This window comes from Prionailurus viverrinus, unplaced genomic scaffold, assembly GCF_022837055.1.
Source record: "Prionailurus viverrinus isolate Anna unplaced genomic scaffold, UM_Priviv_1.0 scaffold_40, whole genome shotgun sequence".
NCBI lineage: Eukaryota > Metazoa > Chordata > Mammalia > Carnivora > Felidae > Prionailurus > Prionailurus viverrinus.
Genome location: NW_025927608.1, coordinates 2784449 through 2800753, shown reverse-complemented (window position 1 = coordinate 2800753; position 16305 = coordinate 2784449). Strand labels below are relative to the sequence as shown.

General features: G+C 61.0%; 1 protein-coding gene across 6 annotated transcripts in view; it reads left to right on the top strand.

Moving 5' to 3' along the window:
* Positions 1-15703, top strand: part of ARNT2 (aryl hydrocarbon receptor nuclear translocator 2) — a 151883-nt gene extending 136180 nt beyond the window's left edge. For 2 of the 6 annotated variants that reach the window (XM_047846716.1, XM_047846717.1), the window contains exons 17-19: positions 292-457; positions 6565-6701; positions 8061-11937. In XM_047846716.1, the coding sequence (XP_047702672.1) occupies positions 292-457; positions 6565-6701; positions 8061-8159 (402 nt within the window). In that variant the 3' untranslated portion in view covers positions 8160-11937. Of the gene's footprint in view, positions 1-291; positions 458-6564; positions 6732-7297; positions 7962-8060; positions 11938-13202; positions 13205-15692 lie in introns of those variants that run through there. The other 4 variants (XR_007149632.1, XR_007149634.1, XR_007149633.1 and 1 more) reach the window with 4 other exon arrangements.
* Positions 15704-16305: the final 602 nt, after the last annotated feature.

Here is a 16305-nt window from a genome sequence, read left to right as displayed (position 1 = left end):
AGCCCCCCGGTAGTCGCCACGAGGCGGGTGTCCACCGTGGAGTCTGCCGAGCCCAGCGCCCCGAGAGCCCCGCTCACTGCGGGACTGGGGGCAGGTTCAAGCAGACCCGCCCCAGAGACGCGGGGCCCAAGTCCTGCAGTTCCTGGGCCCACACACGCTGGCCCGACCCCAGGCTCGTGCCCAGTTGGCCAGGAGGGCCACGGGGAGTCACCGTCGGCCACTGGGGTGGCAGCGACCCACCTGGGGCCTGCTGGTGACACCGCCCTCCTCTCTGCTTTGTCCTGATTGTAGCAAATCCCCTCCCAGTCCGGCAAGACTCAGTCGTCTCCCTTTGGGATTGGAACAAGCCACACGTACCCAGCAGACCCCTCTTCCTACAGCCCTCTCTCCAGCCCAGCTACGTCCTCGCCCAGCGGGAACGCCTACTCCAGTCTCGCCAGCAGGACTCCGGGGTTCGGTAGGTGGGGCGTGAGGGCGGGAGTTCCCGGGGGAGCCGAACATCCCGAGTTCGGGGGACCGAGCCCCCAGCTCCCAGAGCCCTGGGACCAGGTCTGGAGGTTTCCAAGCGCCTGCTGTCCAGTCTGGGGGTCCGGTGGTATTCCTAAGACACTGGCTGCTTGGGTCTTGGCTTTGTGGGGTGACCGGCATTTCCAAGCCCCTGGGACTATACTCCTGTGTGCCGCTGCGTTCTGAGCGCTGTTTCAGCCCTTTTCGGTCCTTGGCAAGGAGTTTCAGGTGCCCCACGTCAAAAACACCATAACCTTGGTTTCAAACAGCCAGGGAACAGTCGTGAGGATGGCCAATTGTATAAAGACGTCGTGGGAATAAGAGGCACTGTGATGTTCTCTCTCTTGTTAATATGCAAAGAGGGGCCCCCTCCCACGTGAGAACACCTCTCCCAGCTCCTCAGGCCGTAAAGGGTTAAGTGGCCGCTCCTTCTGGTGCGAGTCCCGGGGGCCTTTGCCCCTGCTGTGTGGCTTGTGTGGCTGGCGTGGGCCGGGGCTCCGCTTCACATCAGGAGGGGCTGGGGAGGGGCCCGGGGCCCGGCCCAGCATCCTGAGCTGATGCGCGGTCGCCAGTGACAGCCAATGACATGGCCCTCGGGGCGCCTCGCTGCTGATCGGGATTTCCGTTCCAGGCCGGAAGCTCCCCTTTGCGCGTCTGTCGGCCTTAGGGACGAGGCCGCGTCCCTCGCCCGCACGCAGGGTCATCCGCCGCACCCCACGTCTTCCCCCACCCCACTGCTCGCGGCCCCGCAGCCCCTGCGGCACGAGGTCGTGGGCGTGGCGTTTCGTGACCTCTTGCGTCACTGCCGCGTGGCTGCAGCTCAGCTCTGCGGCCGTCCGTTCACTTGGAGCAGGTGCTCGTGTGGGGCCTCAAGCTCCCCCTGCCGGCTGGTTCTGCGCCGTTTCAGGAAGGACAGGCCCCGAGCCGCTGCTTTCCAGGCCCCCGGGCACCCAGCTCGGAAGCCACCCCGGTCCCCTCACCCTCACCTCCCGGCGGTCTCTGCCTCCGGCCCCGGCCCCTGGGGAGCGGTCCACCCGCCTCACCCTGAAGGGGCCGGGGCAGACCAGGCGTGCAGGCACCCGGTGCTTCCTGGGAGACGGGAGGCCTGGCCCCGGGTGCGGCATCGAGGCCGGGAGATGCACGGGCACTGGGAGACGGGCAGGGCAGCTCTCTGGGGACAGCAGCCTCGGTGTGACACAGGCCCAGGGGGCTGCCGGGTCTGGAGGGTCAGGGGAGAGTGGGTGCTCATCCTGGCAAGGCCACGGCAAAAACAGCGGGGGCCCCTGCGCTGCCCTGGCGATCTGGGCTCTGATCTCCACCTGGCAAATGCGGGCTCTGAGCTGTAGACGTAGATGAGACACGGGAGGGACACAGGCCCCCGGCTGAGGCCCCTGCACGACTCGACAGCCAAGAGCAGCCCCACACAGATGGGGCTCCGGGCTCAGCAGGCGCCTCTGCATTGCGCTCACGCTCTCCTGCCCTCGGCGATCCCAGTGGGAGTCACGGCCGCGGCTGACTCTGGACGCTCTGTCTGCCCGGCACGCACGCGAGAATCCTTCAATGCTGCCGGAAGCCCTAAGGGGGAGATGCCTGATCGCTCCCACTTCACAGAGAAGTACACTGAGGCGCGGTGAGGTCCCCTCGGGCTCTGCTCGCCAGCGTCTTCCGATCCGCTGTTCAGGGCGCCTTAGAATCGGGTGGGGATCGGTGTCCCTGCAGAGGTCTCTTGGGCTGTGTTAACGAGAGGGCCGGGACCCCCTTGGCCGGGTGCGTGGAGAGCGGTTTCCCGTGGCCTTCCCTCTGTCCCTCCTTTGCTGATGGTGACCCAGCGAGGGGGCCGTGGCGGGCTTGGAAGCCAGGCCCTGGGGAGGGGGACAGGAAGCTAAGAGGGAGCTTGGGACGGGGGTTGGTCTTGATGGGGGGGAGGGGGGGTGCCAGCACCATCCAGACGAGGCCCTCGCAGGGGCCGGCCAGCGGCTGGTGTGGGCAGGAGGCCCCAGCACAGGTGTGGGGGGCTGGGAGCAGGCGGGGCGGGGCAGGGATGGGGAATGTGCAACATGTCAGAGACCCATAGCCCTGCTCCAGGGGCTTCGGGGACACGGGGTCCGTGGGGACGGGCTTCGGGCAGGGTCAGAGAGAAGAGGGTGTTCAAGGGGCTGGTGAACAAGGATGGGTGGTCCCGAGCACGGTGGGAGGGGTGCAGTGAAGAGAGCGGGAGAAGGGGTGTGTGGGGAAGGGACAGAGCAGCCCCCACTAAGGTCAGACTCAGCAGTCATCGAATGAACCCAGGACTACAAACCAGCCACATCTAGCCGTGCAATGGACACTCCCCCGGGCCCCGTGTGCGACCTGAGTGGCTTCCGGGCCCCCTCTGAGGGCGCAGGCTGGACGGCCGTGCGTGGGGCCTGCTGGTTGGGCCTGGAGGGTTCGCAGGCCCGCAGCCCCCCTGCCCACAGTACCCGGCTCAGCTGGTTGCCCGGGGCCGGATACCGGGGTCCCGACTGCCCTGTGTCACCGGCGGGAGCAGGCGAGCTGACGGCCGGCGCCCCTGGCGGCCGGCGTGACCAAGGTCTGGCACAAACAGGCCGGCGCTCCGGCGGGCTCCTCAGGACGGCCTGTGGACCGAGCTCCGACCTTGAATGGGAAAGCGGCCCTTCTGGGTTCTGGCACCTTCTACGAACCACACGCTCGTTTGCTCCCCGGGTTTCCCGGCGTCTGCCCAAAGCGCTCCCGCCCTGGCAGGCCTGGTGACGCGCCCTGAGCTGCGCTGCCGATGCGTTTGCATTTCCAGAACTGGTTTCAGCTTCTGCTCGGCCTGGGTCTCACCCCGCCCGACGAGGAGGTCCAGACGCGGAACTGGAGCCACTTCCTGGGGGCTGACAGGTGCGAGCGTCGCCTCCCTATGGAGCTAAGCGGGAGGGACGCGGTCCGGGTCCAGGCAGGACGCAGAAACCACACCGGCCACGGGAACCGGGACGCTCGGTATAAAGATCCTTGACTAAGAGGAGGCGGTGAAAGACGCGGCCTGAGGAAGACAAGGTGCGGCGAACGTGGGCGCCAGCTCCCCCTGCTCAGAGCAGCGGGTCGCTCCTACGACCCAGGAATCCACGCGCTTCTCAAGGTTGTGAAGTTTGGTCTGGAAGCCCACCCGTTTGCCTGGATGGCAGCAGCCCGTAGCACGCTCTCCTTGGACCGCAGGGCTGGCGGGCTGGGAGCGGCCAGCGCCGCGTCACCCGGGAGGGGTCACCTTGTAGTCACGGCGCATCGTGGAGTCTGCCCGTCACCCACGCGGCTCGGGAAACGGTGTCTCAGTGGCAGAGGCTGGAAGAAGGTCCTCCCCCCGGGCCTCCTGGTGGACAGCAGTGAGTCCCTCCTGCAGGTCACTGCCTGGGAGGGACCTCCCCCGGGAAGACCCCGCAACGGGAGGTCTGGCTTCCGCGTCCCCCCGACGCCGCGTGGCTCTCCTTGCAGCTGTCGGCGGTCCTGGCGGCCTGGTCGCTCATCTGTCCTCCCCAGGGCACTGGCCAGTCTTGGTCACCACCGTGGCCCCAGCACTCCGCTCAGCGGCAGGTGCACGGTGGGCGTTGGATACAAACGCTCGGTTTACCAAGCGAATGCACGGGGCGTCCACGTCAGAACGGGGCTCCGGCATTCACAAGCCGGACGAGTCGGGCCAGTTCGTTCCCTGGCGCCTCAGAGCCTTGGTTTCCTTGTGTGGCAAAGGCGGGTAACGGGCCCGTGTCTTAGGGTCGAGGGAAGAGTAAGTGACACGAAGCGACTTTTCCTGTGGCGAACGTTTAAGAAGGAGCATTTCCCTTCCCGGCCGTTTAAGGATGTTTATTCTGAAATCCTGCGTCTGTCATCAGCAGAACTACGCCGACCGTCCTGCAGCCTTCAGCCCTTGCCGCCTGGCCCGCCGCGGGGCGTCACGGGGCTGACGCAGGAACGTGCATGGGTTTCATCACAAGCCGACGGTGGCCGGGACGCTTCAAATGGGAGGAGGAGAGGGTGACGGGAGGTTCGGCCCTCTTTCCGCTCCTTTCCATTCTTCTTGCCCTCCGCAAGTACATCCGGAAGTCTCCAGTATCGAGAACTGGGGGGACCCTCGGTGACGCGTGACCTGGGGCTGGGTCAGCGTAGTGGCGGCCCCGCCAGGAGGTGACGTGAGGCACAGGCAGGCTGGCATCCGATCGGGCGCTGCGTTCAGGGAGGCGGTGCAGGGGAGTGGACGTGAGCCGGAGGAGAGAGCCCACAGCTGTGCCTTCCCCGCCTGGGGGCTCTGAGGGGGAGAGAAGCTGGATTCTCGCACAGGGAGCCCGAGGCACCCCTCGGAGACTTAGACGTGGCCCCCAGGCCGGGCAGATGATCCCGCAGCCGAGAGAAGCAGGGTTGTGCGCGTCCACCCACCGGACGCAGGGGTGGCGTCCTGACCGCCCGCGGCCTCCACCTGCGCCCCCTCTGCCCCGCGTCCGCTTCCAGGCGCCCTCACGTCGTGCACCCGTTGCCACGGCGGCCGCCTCGTATCTGGGCTCCTCTGCTCTCTGTGCGCTCGCCCTGGGCGGTGGGGCTCCCGGATGCACGGGGCTGTGCGGCCGCTCCCTGCCTGCGAACCCCCACGGGTCCCTGCCACCTGCACAGCGGGGGACCCGAGCCTGGGCCTGCCCTCCGGCTGGTCACACTCAGGCCCTTATCCCCAGAGCCGCCACTGGGTCCCCGGGCAGAACACGCCCTCCTCACACCCACGTCTTTGCACAGACAGATCCCTGCGTCGGGGACGCCCTTCAGCCCTGCCTCCGAGCTCTGTGCCGTCAGCTGCTGCCCCTGGGAGCTTTTCCTGCAAGCGGGGACGGGTCAGGTGCCCTCCTAGAGCTGGCTTTGTCACTGTCGCACCCTGTCACGGCAGCCCCCGACTGCGTGGCCCTGCCTTTCTGTCCCCTCCCTGCCCTGCCGTGAGCTCCTCCAGGAGGGGCGGGCTTCCTGGCCTGGGTGCCTACCTGCAGGGAGACGGGGTCAGGGCAGGAGCTCAGGACCAGCATATGGGGGGTGGGGGGGGCAAGGTTAAGGCCGTAGCCTGAAGGAAAGATGGAAGGAATTGATTCACGGCGGGCAGAACCCCAGCAAGGACTCACTGTGGTGGCAAAGTCCTGGGGCCTCCCGAACCGTGGTCCCTCCCCCTGAACACTTTGTGGGGTTGCCTGTGGTCAGTGTGGCCGCTGGAAAGGGCAGGATGGGGCCTGTCCTGCTACCCAGAGCCTGACGGAGAGCTCATTGCCTGCAGCATGGCACCGAATGGTTTACAAGAGAGAAAGTTCGAGGTTTTTTTTTGTTTGTTTTTTTTTTTTTAGCGTGCTCCCAGATAAACTGATCCTCTTAGGTTGAATCTTCAAAATATTTTAGACCGACTTCTGCTCATTTTTCCTGCTTCGTTTTTCCATTGGGTGTGTGTTGTAAAGTGTAGACGGAGACAAGGTGCTGTCCGCACAAATTAACGTGCCGATTCCTGCAAAGAGGCCCATCTCCGGGTCTGAGCCGCGCCCCAGTGCCTTTGCTCACACGCCACCTGGAAACACTCAGGGACGAGCCAGCGGGGCCGTGGCTCGGGGCCCCCGTGGAAGGCCCTCGCGGCTTCAGCGCAGTGAGGTTGGCAAAAGGCAGGGCACACTGAGCCGGAACTCTCCCTCGGACAGAACCAGACTTTTCAGAGAACAGCCCAGGGGCTGCAGCGGCAGAGATGGCTTCTCCCTTCTCGGGGCTGCAGGGGGGCGGCCCGGGGTGGTGGGGGGGGCCCGGACCCCGCAGACAAGCCCCCCACCAAAGCTCCAGAGGGCACGGAGGGCTCCAGGACCGAGCCCCTGGTGCCCCTGCCGGTGCGCTCCGAGGGGACCCGCCCCCTGCACCGAGTGCTGGCGGTTGGCATTGACTTGCGAGCCGGAAGGGGACAGCGGCCAGCTCTGGACGGAGCGTGCCTTCCAGACGCGGGGGCCTCTGGGCCGTGGCAGGTCCGGCAGAGCCGCGGCTCGGCCCTGAAGGCGGTGTCCTGTGCGTGGGCTCTTTCAGCTGAGAGCGGACAGAGCGGCGGGCAGTTCCAAGGGCGGCCCTCGGAGGTCTGGTCCCAGTGGCAGAGCCAGCACCACGGGCAGCAGAGCGGTGAGCAGCACCCCCACCAGCAGCCCGGTCAGACTGAAGTGTTCCAGGTAAATCGAGCGAGCACCGCCTTGTCGTAGGTACCGGCACCTTCTCTCTGCTTCCTTTCCCCTGCCCCCTGCCACAGCCCCGCCTGCTCCATAGAGACCTGAGTTCTGGCCCAGCCCCGGGGACGGGGGCCGGGAGCCCGCGCCTCCGCTGCCCTCTCTGGTCGGGGACACCCGGGCATCACGTAGCCGTCCGTTGTTGGTGACGCTCCCGGCCACACCTCGTCGTCCCCTAGCCCCACGTGCCAGTGCTCTGCCCCCTTGGGGATTTTCTGGGTCCATCTTCGGCCACAAGTTTCCCCGGGAGGAAGGTTCCAGATGGAGGCGTGAGCTGATTGACTCCCCCTGAGCCCAGTGCTCGGCCCGTCCCACGGGGCCCGCACGAGGAGGAAGCACCGAGGCGACTTCCTTTGTGCCCGGAGCTCCAGGTCCGCCCTGCAGAGCACGGATGCGCAGGAAGCCCGTGGGGGGAGGGACTTGAGGCTCCCCGGCCCGTGACCCCCCTCCCGAGGGGGCTCTCTCCTCGTCCCCAGCGCCTCTCCCACCTAGCCGAGCGACACCTTCGCAGACAGGGGTCTAGAACCCAGATGTCCCTCTAGGTCTCCAGAGGGGCAGCGTTCTGACCTCCTTCCTCCGTCCTTACGCCGCACAGCAGCCACGTGGCGCAGAACTCCCCAACCCGGCTCTTCGTGGTCACGAGGCTAAAAAGAATTCTTGGTCGAATAAGCGCGTGAAACGCTGGTTAAGCAAAGTTGCGCGGTTTCTTGACCGCAGGACTTATCAGAGGCTTTTATTATATTAATGAAGACTGAGGCTATTTCAGGCGGTAGGCGGAGTGCGTATGCCTTGTTCCCCACAACCGCTCGTCCACACAGTCCTTTTCTCCCAGAGTGTCTCACGGGCCAAGAATTTGAGAGAACACGCCTTGGGAAATTTTCCACAGGGGATTGAAATACTGGCTATGCCCATTGTCTGGATGGGCACTCTGAGGCCGGCCGAACTTGAAGGGCCTGTTACAAGTGAAGCTTCAGGACGCAGGCATTTGGCCCCGCCCCCGGAACACGCACAGCCTTGCTCCGGGCCCTGATAGGTTCACCCCACCGATGGGCTCCTGTGCGCCCTGCGTCCTGGCTTTACATAAACGCGGGTTATGTCCTGAGGCTCGGTTTACCTGCTGGGATGACCCCGCCCCCCCAGGGGGTAGCGGCTTCCGGGTGTGGACATCTGAGGCCCCCCTGAGACCCCTGGGCTGCCCCAAGGAAGGTGAGCGTGAGGGGGAGCGGCAGGCTGGGCTCCTGGGACACGCAGGTGCCCAGGAGGGTGAGCTGACCGCCCTCGGCCTTCTCTTCTCCCCTCCCGCAGGACATGCTGCCCATGCCCGGAGACCCGACCCAGGGGACCGGCAACTATAACATCGAGGACTTCGCGGACCTGGGCATGTTCCCGCCCTTCTCCGAGTAGCGGCGGGCAGAGTGCGGCTGGCGCTGGGCGGCGTGGCTCCTGTCGTGACCGCGCCACCCACGCGGGCGGGGCCCCCCCCCCCCCCCCCCCCCCGCACCCTGCTTGCCCCGCCCACCCCGCCACGGTCCCCCCCAGCAGAAAGCGTCTCACCCCCGTGCTCCTCCCCTGCACAGCGCCTCTCCGCTCTGGCCCCCAGCCCGGGGCCACCGACCAGGAGCCCCGGTAGCCGTCGGGGGGCCCGTTGTATTTATTGTACTTTATCTGTGTGTGCTTGGGAGGCGAGCCGACTGGGCGCCGGGAGTCTGGTTGTGAATAATCTCCTAGTAGACGGTTTTCGCCTATAAAACGTTCACCTGTAGTCCAGAGTGAGTGTCCGGGACCTGCCCAGGCCTCAGGAATTGGGTTTCTTTCCGCCTTTAACCTCCGTGGGTGGGCGGACTCGGGTGCGGGGAAGGGAGGCCAGCAGGTCGCCTGGCCTGTGTTCTCCGCGCTGGGGCCGAGCAGGCGGGGACCCAGGGCCGGACGCCAGCTCCCCTGCCCCCAGCTCAGCGGCGCCCCGACTGGAGCGAGCTTGGCCCGGGGTCCCGGTGCCCGGCTGCGGTTCCACAGCCTCGCCAGGAGTCCTGGCCGGGAGCCCACTGGCTTTAATGCGCCGGGCTTCTGAGAGGAAGCGGCCCCCTCCTCTTCCAGGAGGCCCCGAGGACCTGGCTGCCTGGTGAGCGCGCGCCCTCGTCCCCCCCTCCAGGCCAGCGCCTCCGGGGCTGCAGAGCCCTGGGCCTTATGTGGAGGAGCGAGCGGGGAGGCGGGACGTCCAGGCCCTCTCGTCCGGTGCCCTGCCGTGCAGGCCTGCTCCCCCAGGACCGGCCCTGGTGGCCACGTTGCATCAGTGACCTGGAGGGGGCTCAGGTGCGGACCCGCACGGGGGCAGGAACGCGTCCCACCAGGCCCCTGAGCCTTCTCTCCTCGGCCGGCTGGGGGGCCGTGGTGTCTGGGGAGGGACGGGGTGCAGGTCTGTGAGGCAGGAGGCTGGGGCTCCCGCTCCGATTCTGCCACACTCGCCCCGGGGCCCCGAATTCCTCAGGTGGTCTCAGGACGCAAAGAAGAGCCCGCTTCTGGAAACTTCTGCTGGCTGACTGAGCCGTGGTCCCTGGCTGGCTGCGTTTCCCCGTCTTCGCTGACCTCGCCCCCTCCCACGCCCTGTGTGCACAGAGGCAGGCTCTCTGAGCCTCTCCTGTCCTCTTCGTGACAGCCACGCCCGGCCCCGCCGTCCCATGGGCCCCCTGACTCCCGCCCCCGGGAAAGCCCTGCGTCCCTCCCAGGGTCCCTCAGGCAGCCCTGCTCAGGCACCTGCCTCGGACACAGCCCACGTGTCCCTCCCCTGGGATTCCGGAAGGCCAGGCCGAGTGGAGCAGGGTCTCAGCTGCCTGAGGGCAGAGTGGGCCCAGCGTGCAGGACGGGGCCGGGAGCAGCGTCTGTGCTGACCTCTGCGAGCTGGGCATTAAATGCCAGCCCCGCCCGGTGTCCCTCGGGGATCCGCGTGGCCTGTCTTGCTTGGAGAGCTTCACCTGTAACAGTCCAATGTGGGTAGAATACCTTTGGCGAGCAGCCAGCTCTGGGTGATCCTGGTTCCTGGACTCTGGGTTCACACTCACTCAGCAGTTTCTAGAGCAGCTTTAACCCCTTTGCGTATGGCGGTGATTGATGATTGAGTGCCGGGTTTAGGCACACCGGGGTCATTTTACCCTCCACACACCCTCAGAGATGGGGACAGGTGCCGACCAGGGGGTGGTGAGGGGCAGGTGCCAGACTGGAGTGGGGGGCTTCCCAGGGCTCACTCTGCCCGGGGCCACCTCTGCCTCCAAGCCTGAGCCGACCCCGAGCCGTGTGTGTGTAATGTTTTCTGAGAAAGGCACAAAAAGGGCTTTTGGATCCAAGAGCGGTTGCTCTGTGAAACGAAAACAGACTTTTTTGTGGCCTTTAGCCTGTGAGTTTGGCAGAATCGGGAATTTCGTATTTGTTCCTTCTGTTTTCTGGAGGGAACTAGGGGATTCTCTGGGCTGCGCACGTCAGGGGGGCACGCCAGCTGTGACCTGGGGCCACGCTGGACGCGGAGGGGACGCGGAGGGGACGCGGGAGAGGCAGAGCAGCCTTGCCCCGGCGGCCTTCCGTCCTCTTCTGTCCCCACACCAGGGCCTGGGTTGCAGACTGCCGCGGTCCGGGTCCCGGCAGGCGAGGCCAGAGGGGCCTGAAAGCCAGTGTCATGCAAAATGTCATGACTCAGGAGGCACGGCCTCCCGACCCCCCATCCTGCTTCGTCCCAGGGACGCCCACAGGGAGCCTGACTGCAGTCCGATGGGCCGGCCTGAGCTCTGCGTCCTCTCTCCTCCACCTCCCGCTTTCTGGTTGTGATTCTTGGAAGCCATCATGTGGCCAGTGGGAAAACAGGACTGGAAGGATCTCATGCCCCAGAGACTCTTCCCCCAAGGAATCTTGAGGCCGGCCAGGGTAAGAGTTGAAGCCCTACAGGGCCTCACTGTCCCGCTTGGGAACAGGCCCGCCCAGCCAGCAGGGGACCCTGCGAGGCCCCGGCCCAGACGCCTCTCCCGCGGCAGACTCGGCCCAGCCTGGGCTGGGGCTTCGGCCGTGACTCGCTCTGCCGCTCAAACCTCCTCTCCCCTGTGAGACCCTCCCGGGCTCCCCCACGGAGCGGGCCGGGCCGTGGCTGCCTGCGCCTTGCGGGAGGACACGAAGCAGCCACGTCGAGGCTCAACCGGGACTTGGCTGGTGACTGTGGCCGTGGCTAGGGAGGTTCTAGAACACTACGGATGTGTCACTAGGGAGCTGGTTTTGTTTCTAGCTATGGCGTCAGGGAGTGACAGAGCCGTCACAAACGTCACGTTCCTCCTCTGCTTCCCGATGTTTTCAATCCAGCCCCTTTGCTGTTTCGTGAATACCGTGCAGAGAGTTGGCGGGGGCGGGGCGGGGGGCGGTTCTCTTAGTCGGAACTTAATCAGGGAGCGTGGACTCCAGTAAAGAGACAGTGTCTCCCCCATTTAGCCACATGTGACACAAGGGATGGGGCAGGTCCCAGGAAAGTGAGTGCCGGTCCCCGAGCGCATCAGCACCTGGGGGCAGGGACCGCGACAGCCACTCCCCTGGCCCGCCTGCTCCCTGATGGTTGTGACCCGTCTCCGAGCAAGACCGAGCCTGCTGCCTCGCGGACGCTCTAGCGAGTCACGAGTCAGGACAGAAGTGCCAGAAACTACGAGTTTGGTCAGTACTTGCCAAGGGGGCCCGTTGTCTCCTCCCTCCGCCACATCCCCGCCCCGCCTCGTGTACTGGGGGGCCACGAGCCACCTGGCTGTCCACCTGTTATCGACGGCCGGGGGTCTGGGACAACGTGGAGAGGCAGCGCACCGCGGGGCAGGCACCTGTCCACTTCTAGAGTGCCCGGGTCTGGTGGCCAAAGCTAGTTCGGCGGTCCGGCCACCGGCCAGAGCCCGCGTGGGCGGCACCGACCGCGAAGACCAGGGCTCGCTGGGCCAGGCCTCTTCCTTCATAGACAAGGGCTTCTCAGACGGGCGTCCGTGGACAAGTCGAGCACTTAATCGTTTCTCTTGTAGCCTTTCTTCTTATGGATGTGAGCCGTGCTGTGGATAAATCATCGTCTGTATTTCTTGAATGTTCTCTATGACTAACGGTTATTGAGTTGGTTGTGTATATGTATAACTAATGTAACTGCCTTTTAAAATTTCATTACAATAAAAATGACTTTGCTCTGAACCGTGAACAGCGCAGGCCAACTTTGTGATTGCGCAGTTCGCGGAACCTTCCCGTGGACGTTGGGACGTGCCTGGGGTCACGCCTCTTCCTTAGGGGTGTGTTTGTGTCACAGCCGGCACAGGGCCGGAGAGCTTTGTGCTACGGAGGAACCCTTCCTGGGGCCTTAGCTACCTAGGAGAGGAGGGGAAAAGAACCACTCTCCTTGCCTGTTAGACGAGGCTTTCTAGAAGCCTGTCTGCAAGTGATGTATTTGCTCCTCGTTACAAACCTGTGCTGTGTGATTATTACTCCCAGTTTGTGGATTGCAGAACTGGGCTGACAGCAGTCACGTGACGTACCCGAGAACCCGAGGGAAGAAATGACAAACCCAGGATTTCACAGGCCCCACTCCGAGCCCTGGACACGTTGTCCTCTCCAGACACTCACTATTGCTTTTTAAAATTCTCCCAAACTTTAGTATTTTAATATACCCAAGCCTCTAGTAAATACTTACACATTCTAACCTTTCTCTGCTGAGAGATGACTGTGTGGGGTCTAGCAAAATGGTGGCCTGAAATCACTTAAAACTTTTCCATCAGACATCCAGCGTTCCCATTTTTTTTACAACTTTATTGAACGATTATTGATAACAAAATAAACTGCATGTGTTTACGGCCTAAATGGGAGAAGATTTGGTGATCTTGAGTTAGGCATGGATTTCTTAGATACTGCACCTAAAACGCATGATCTATAAAAGAATAAAATTATAAAGTGGACTTCATAAAAAATTCAAAGCCTTTGCTTTTCAAGGACACTGTTGGCAGCGTGAAAAGATCCTCCATTGACGGGGAGGAAACATGTGCAAGCCCTGTATCTGACAAAGGATTTGTATCCAAACTATGTAAAGAACCCTTATGACTAATTAAACAAGTCAGTGCAAAACAGGCAATAAATTTGAACAGACACGTCACCAAAGGAGATACATGGGGGGAAATAAAACCCTAAATAACGGCGAGGGTCATTAGTCATCCGGAAAAATGCCATCCCAATCCCCCGGGCCGTTAGAATGGTTAAAATTTAAACAGACTGATGAGAGCAAGCGTTGTCCGGTGCGTGGAGCCCCGAGACACCCCCACATGTGTGCCAAGCGCCACGGCCCCTTTGCACAATAGTTTGGCAGTCTCGTATAAAGCTAACGCACACGCGCACCACATGACCTGGTCTTGCCACATCTAGGTCCTTACTTGCCCAGGGGACGTGAAAACACGTTTCCGCACAGAGACGTCAGTAGGAATTTTCACCGCAGCTGTATGTGTACTAAGAACCAAAAACAACCCCGCTTGATGTCCAGTGGGGGTGACTATGTCCACACGGCAGCATGCTACCCAGCGACGAAACAGAGCGAAGTGTTGGTAGGAGCAACCACGGAGACCCGCGTAAACAGCACGCAGAGTGAAAGAAGCCAGGTACAAACGTACCACGTGATTCCATGTGTATGAAATTCTGGGAGAGACTCCTCCACGGGACAGGAAGCAGGCCGGTGGTTCTGGGGCTGGGAGAGGGGCTGGGGAGGAAGAGAGGAGGTGACCGGGAGGCTCTAGATCGGACTGGTAGCCACAAAGGTCTATGCAGCTCACGAAACCTTCACTCTTCACCGAAGGTGGGTGCTTTCATTACGTTGTGTATAGTTATGTCTAAGTTAGCATAAAAATAATCGCGGGAGAGGTTTTTTGTGTAATCTGACAAGGTGGTCCCAGATTTCCTACGGAAGAGAAAAAGAAATAATAGCCAATAAATGTCATTGACATTTATTTTTTTTTTAATGTTTTATTTATTCTTTAGAGAGACAGAGACAGAGCGTGAGCAGGGGACGAGCAGAGAGAGAGGGAGGCACAGAATCTGAAGCAGACTGCAGGCTCCGAGCCATCAGCACAGAGCCCGACGCGGGGCTCGAACTCACGGACCGTGAGATCATGACCTGAGCCGAAGTCGGACGTTTAACCGACTGAGCCACCCAGGCGCCCCTTTTTTTTTCATTTTTTAAAATATTTTATTTGTTTTTGAGAGAGGAATGAGACATTTGAAGAAGGGCAGGAGAGGAGGAGGAGGAGGAGGAGGAGGAAAACAGAGCATTCTGCCTTCCAGCCACCTGGAGGCTTCATAATAAAAAGTGTGGCTTTGGCGCGGATACAGAAGGCTAGATCAGGAAGAACGTTCAGAAGGGGGTTGTGGTTTGGGAGAGTCACGGGGGCTGGGCAGACTCCCAGGGAACACTGGCAGGAAACCCTCAGGAAGCAGACATTTTATCCTTGTGTTTCACTATGTACAAAATACGGTTCGCAGAGAACAAATCCCACGGGGATGACAATACCTGAATGGTGGAAGGCAATGTATGCAGGGGTGCTGGGGGACTCTGTCGGTTGGGCATCCAACTTCTACTCAGGTCAGAATCTCGAGGTTCACAGGTTCGAGCCCCACGTCAGGCTCTGTGCTGACGGCTCAGAGTCTGGAGCCTGCTTCTGATTCTGTGTCTCCCTCTATTTCTGCCTCTCCCCTATTCACGCTCTGTCTCTCAAAAATAAATAAATAAAAATAAATAAATAAATAAATAAGCATTTAAAGAAATGTAAAAGACAGCTAATAAACTTATAGAAAATGCGTGCCATTTATATTTTATATGCCCAACAGAGTGGTAATTGGGCAGAGTATTCAGAATATATGAAGGATTTATTAAAATCGATAAGAAAAACACAACGGGCACATGAGCAAAGGGTTTGAACTGTCCGTTCATAAAACTCAAATGGCATTAAATACATCAGAAGAAGTCGAGCCTCCCTCGTAACTGAGGGAAACACGAGATTAAAGCAAGATCATTACAGCCTCAGATTTATGAAGTCTGATCAACACAGTTGTCATTGAGGACGTGGGGGGAGAGGGGGCCTTCCCTTGTTGGTGGGAGACGGGGTGGCTGCCCAGGAGACTGTTAGGCAGTGTCTCTGCAGGTCAAAGATGCAGGAGACCTCCGAGTCGGCGACCCCAACTCCAAGCCTCCGGCACCAGCGCGAGAGGACAAGGAAAAGGAGACCGTGGGGCTGTGTGTGACAGTGAAAAGTGAGGCAGTCTAACCGTATCTCGGAGGAGCAGGGGAGACACTCGGTCACACAAAGGAATACGCTTCGGCCCACCACGTGGTCTCCTTGCAAACAGGGCACTGAATTCACATTTTTATAACTCCGGACCATCGCGTATTTTACGCGTAAATAGAGAAGTAGTTAAAGAGTTAAAAAAAAAAAAAAAGTCTCACGGACCGACCGATGGGGGCAACTCTGGATGGAGAGGGCGAGGAGCTGGTGGGACTGTGGAGTTTGCACGGTTGAGTTCGTCTTCACACAGATTAAGAAAGAAAAGAGAGGGTGGCGTGGGTCAGAAATAAAGGGAAGAAGGATCTGAAGGATTATGGCCAACTGTTCAACAGCTGGTGTCGTCTTGGCACTGAGCATGGGGGACAATGTTACCCTTTTCTCAGAGTTGCTGTGTTATGGAAATGTTTAATAATTGCAAATAAATCAGGAAGCGTGAAAACAGCTACTTCATCTCAGGAAAATGCAAATTAAAGTAACAACGTGACGGCATTTCTCAGCCCCAACTGCATCCACCAAAGCACAAAAGAACACTTAACACCCGTCCTTGTGGCAGGCACAGAGGCACGGAAAGAATTTTCTGACATATTTTTGGTAGAAATGTACGTGTTTTTACAACTTACTGTGACAGTGTCTTTTATATTTTTTAATGTTTACTTTTGAGGGAGAGAGAGAGGCGGAGACAGAGTGGGAGCAAGGAAGGGGCAGGGGGAGAGGGAGACACAGAATCCGAAGCAGGCTCCAGGCTCTGAGGCGTCAGCACAGAGCCTGACGCGGGGCTCGAACCCATGAACCATGGGAGATCATGACCTGAGCGGAAGTCGGACGCTCAACCGACGGAGCCCCCCAGGCACCCCGAGTGCCTTTGACTTGAACATAAACGCATCTTTGACCCGGCTGTCTCCATTCTCGACATCCTTCCTGGTGAAATAAAAGCCTTGAAACACTCAAGTGTGTGTGTGAGAACGCTTATGGCCCAGTATTTCGCAGGGGGAGAAAAGTGGTAGATGGAGGCAGGGCCCCCGACAGACGAATGGATGGCCCAGCTGGGGAACACTTTCCCATGACATACAAATGGCGTCACCTCCGTATGCAAACAGATATAGAACAACACCACTTTCGGCCCAACAGTTGTGACCCCGTTTTCCCGCCAACTCTCTCCAGCGTGTTCTCGGTAAATGCCTTTGTGACAACGGCCATCTGCGAGACACGGGGCTGGGGCTGCCAGGGGAAGACGCGCCCCC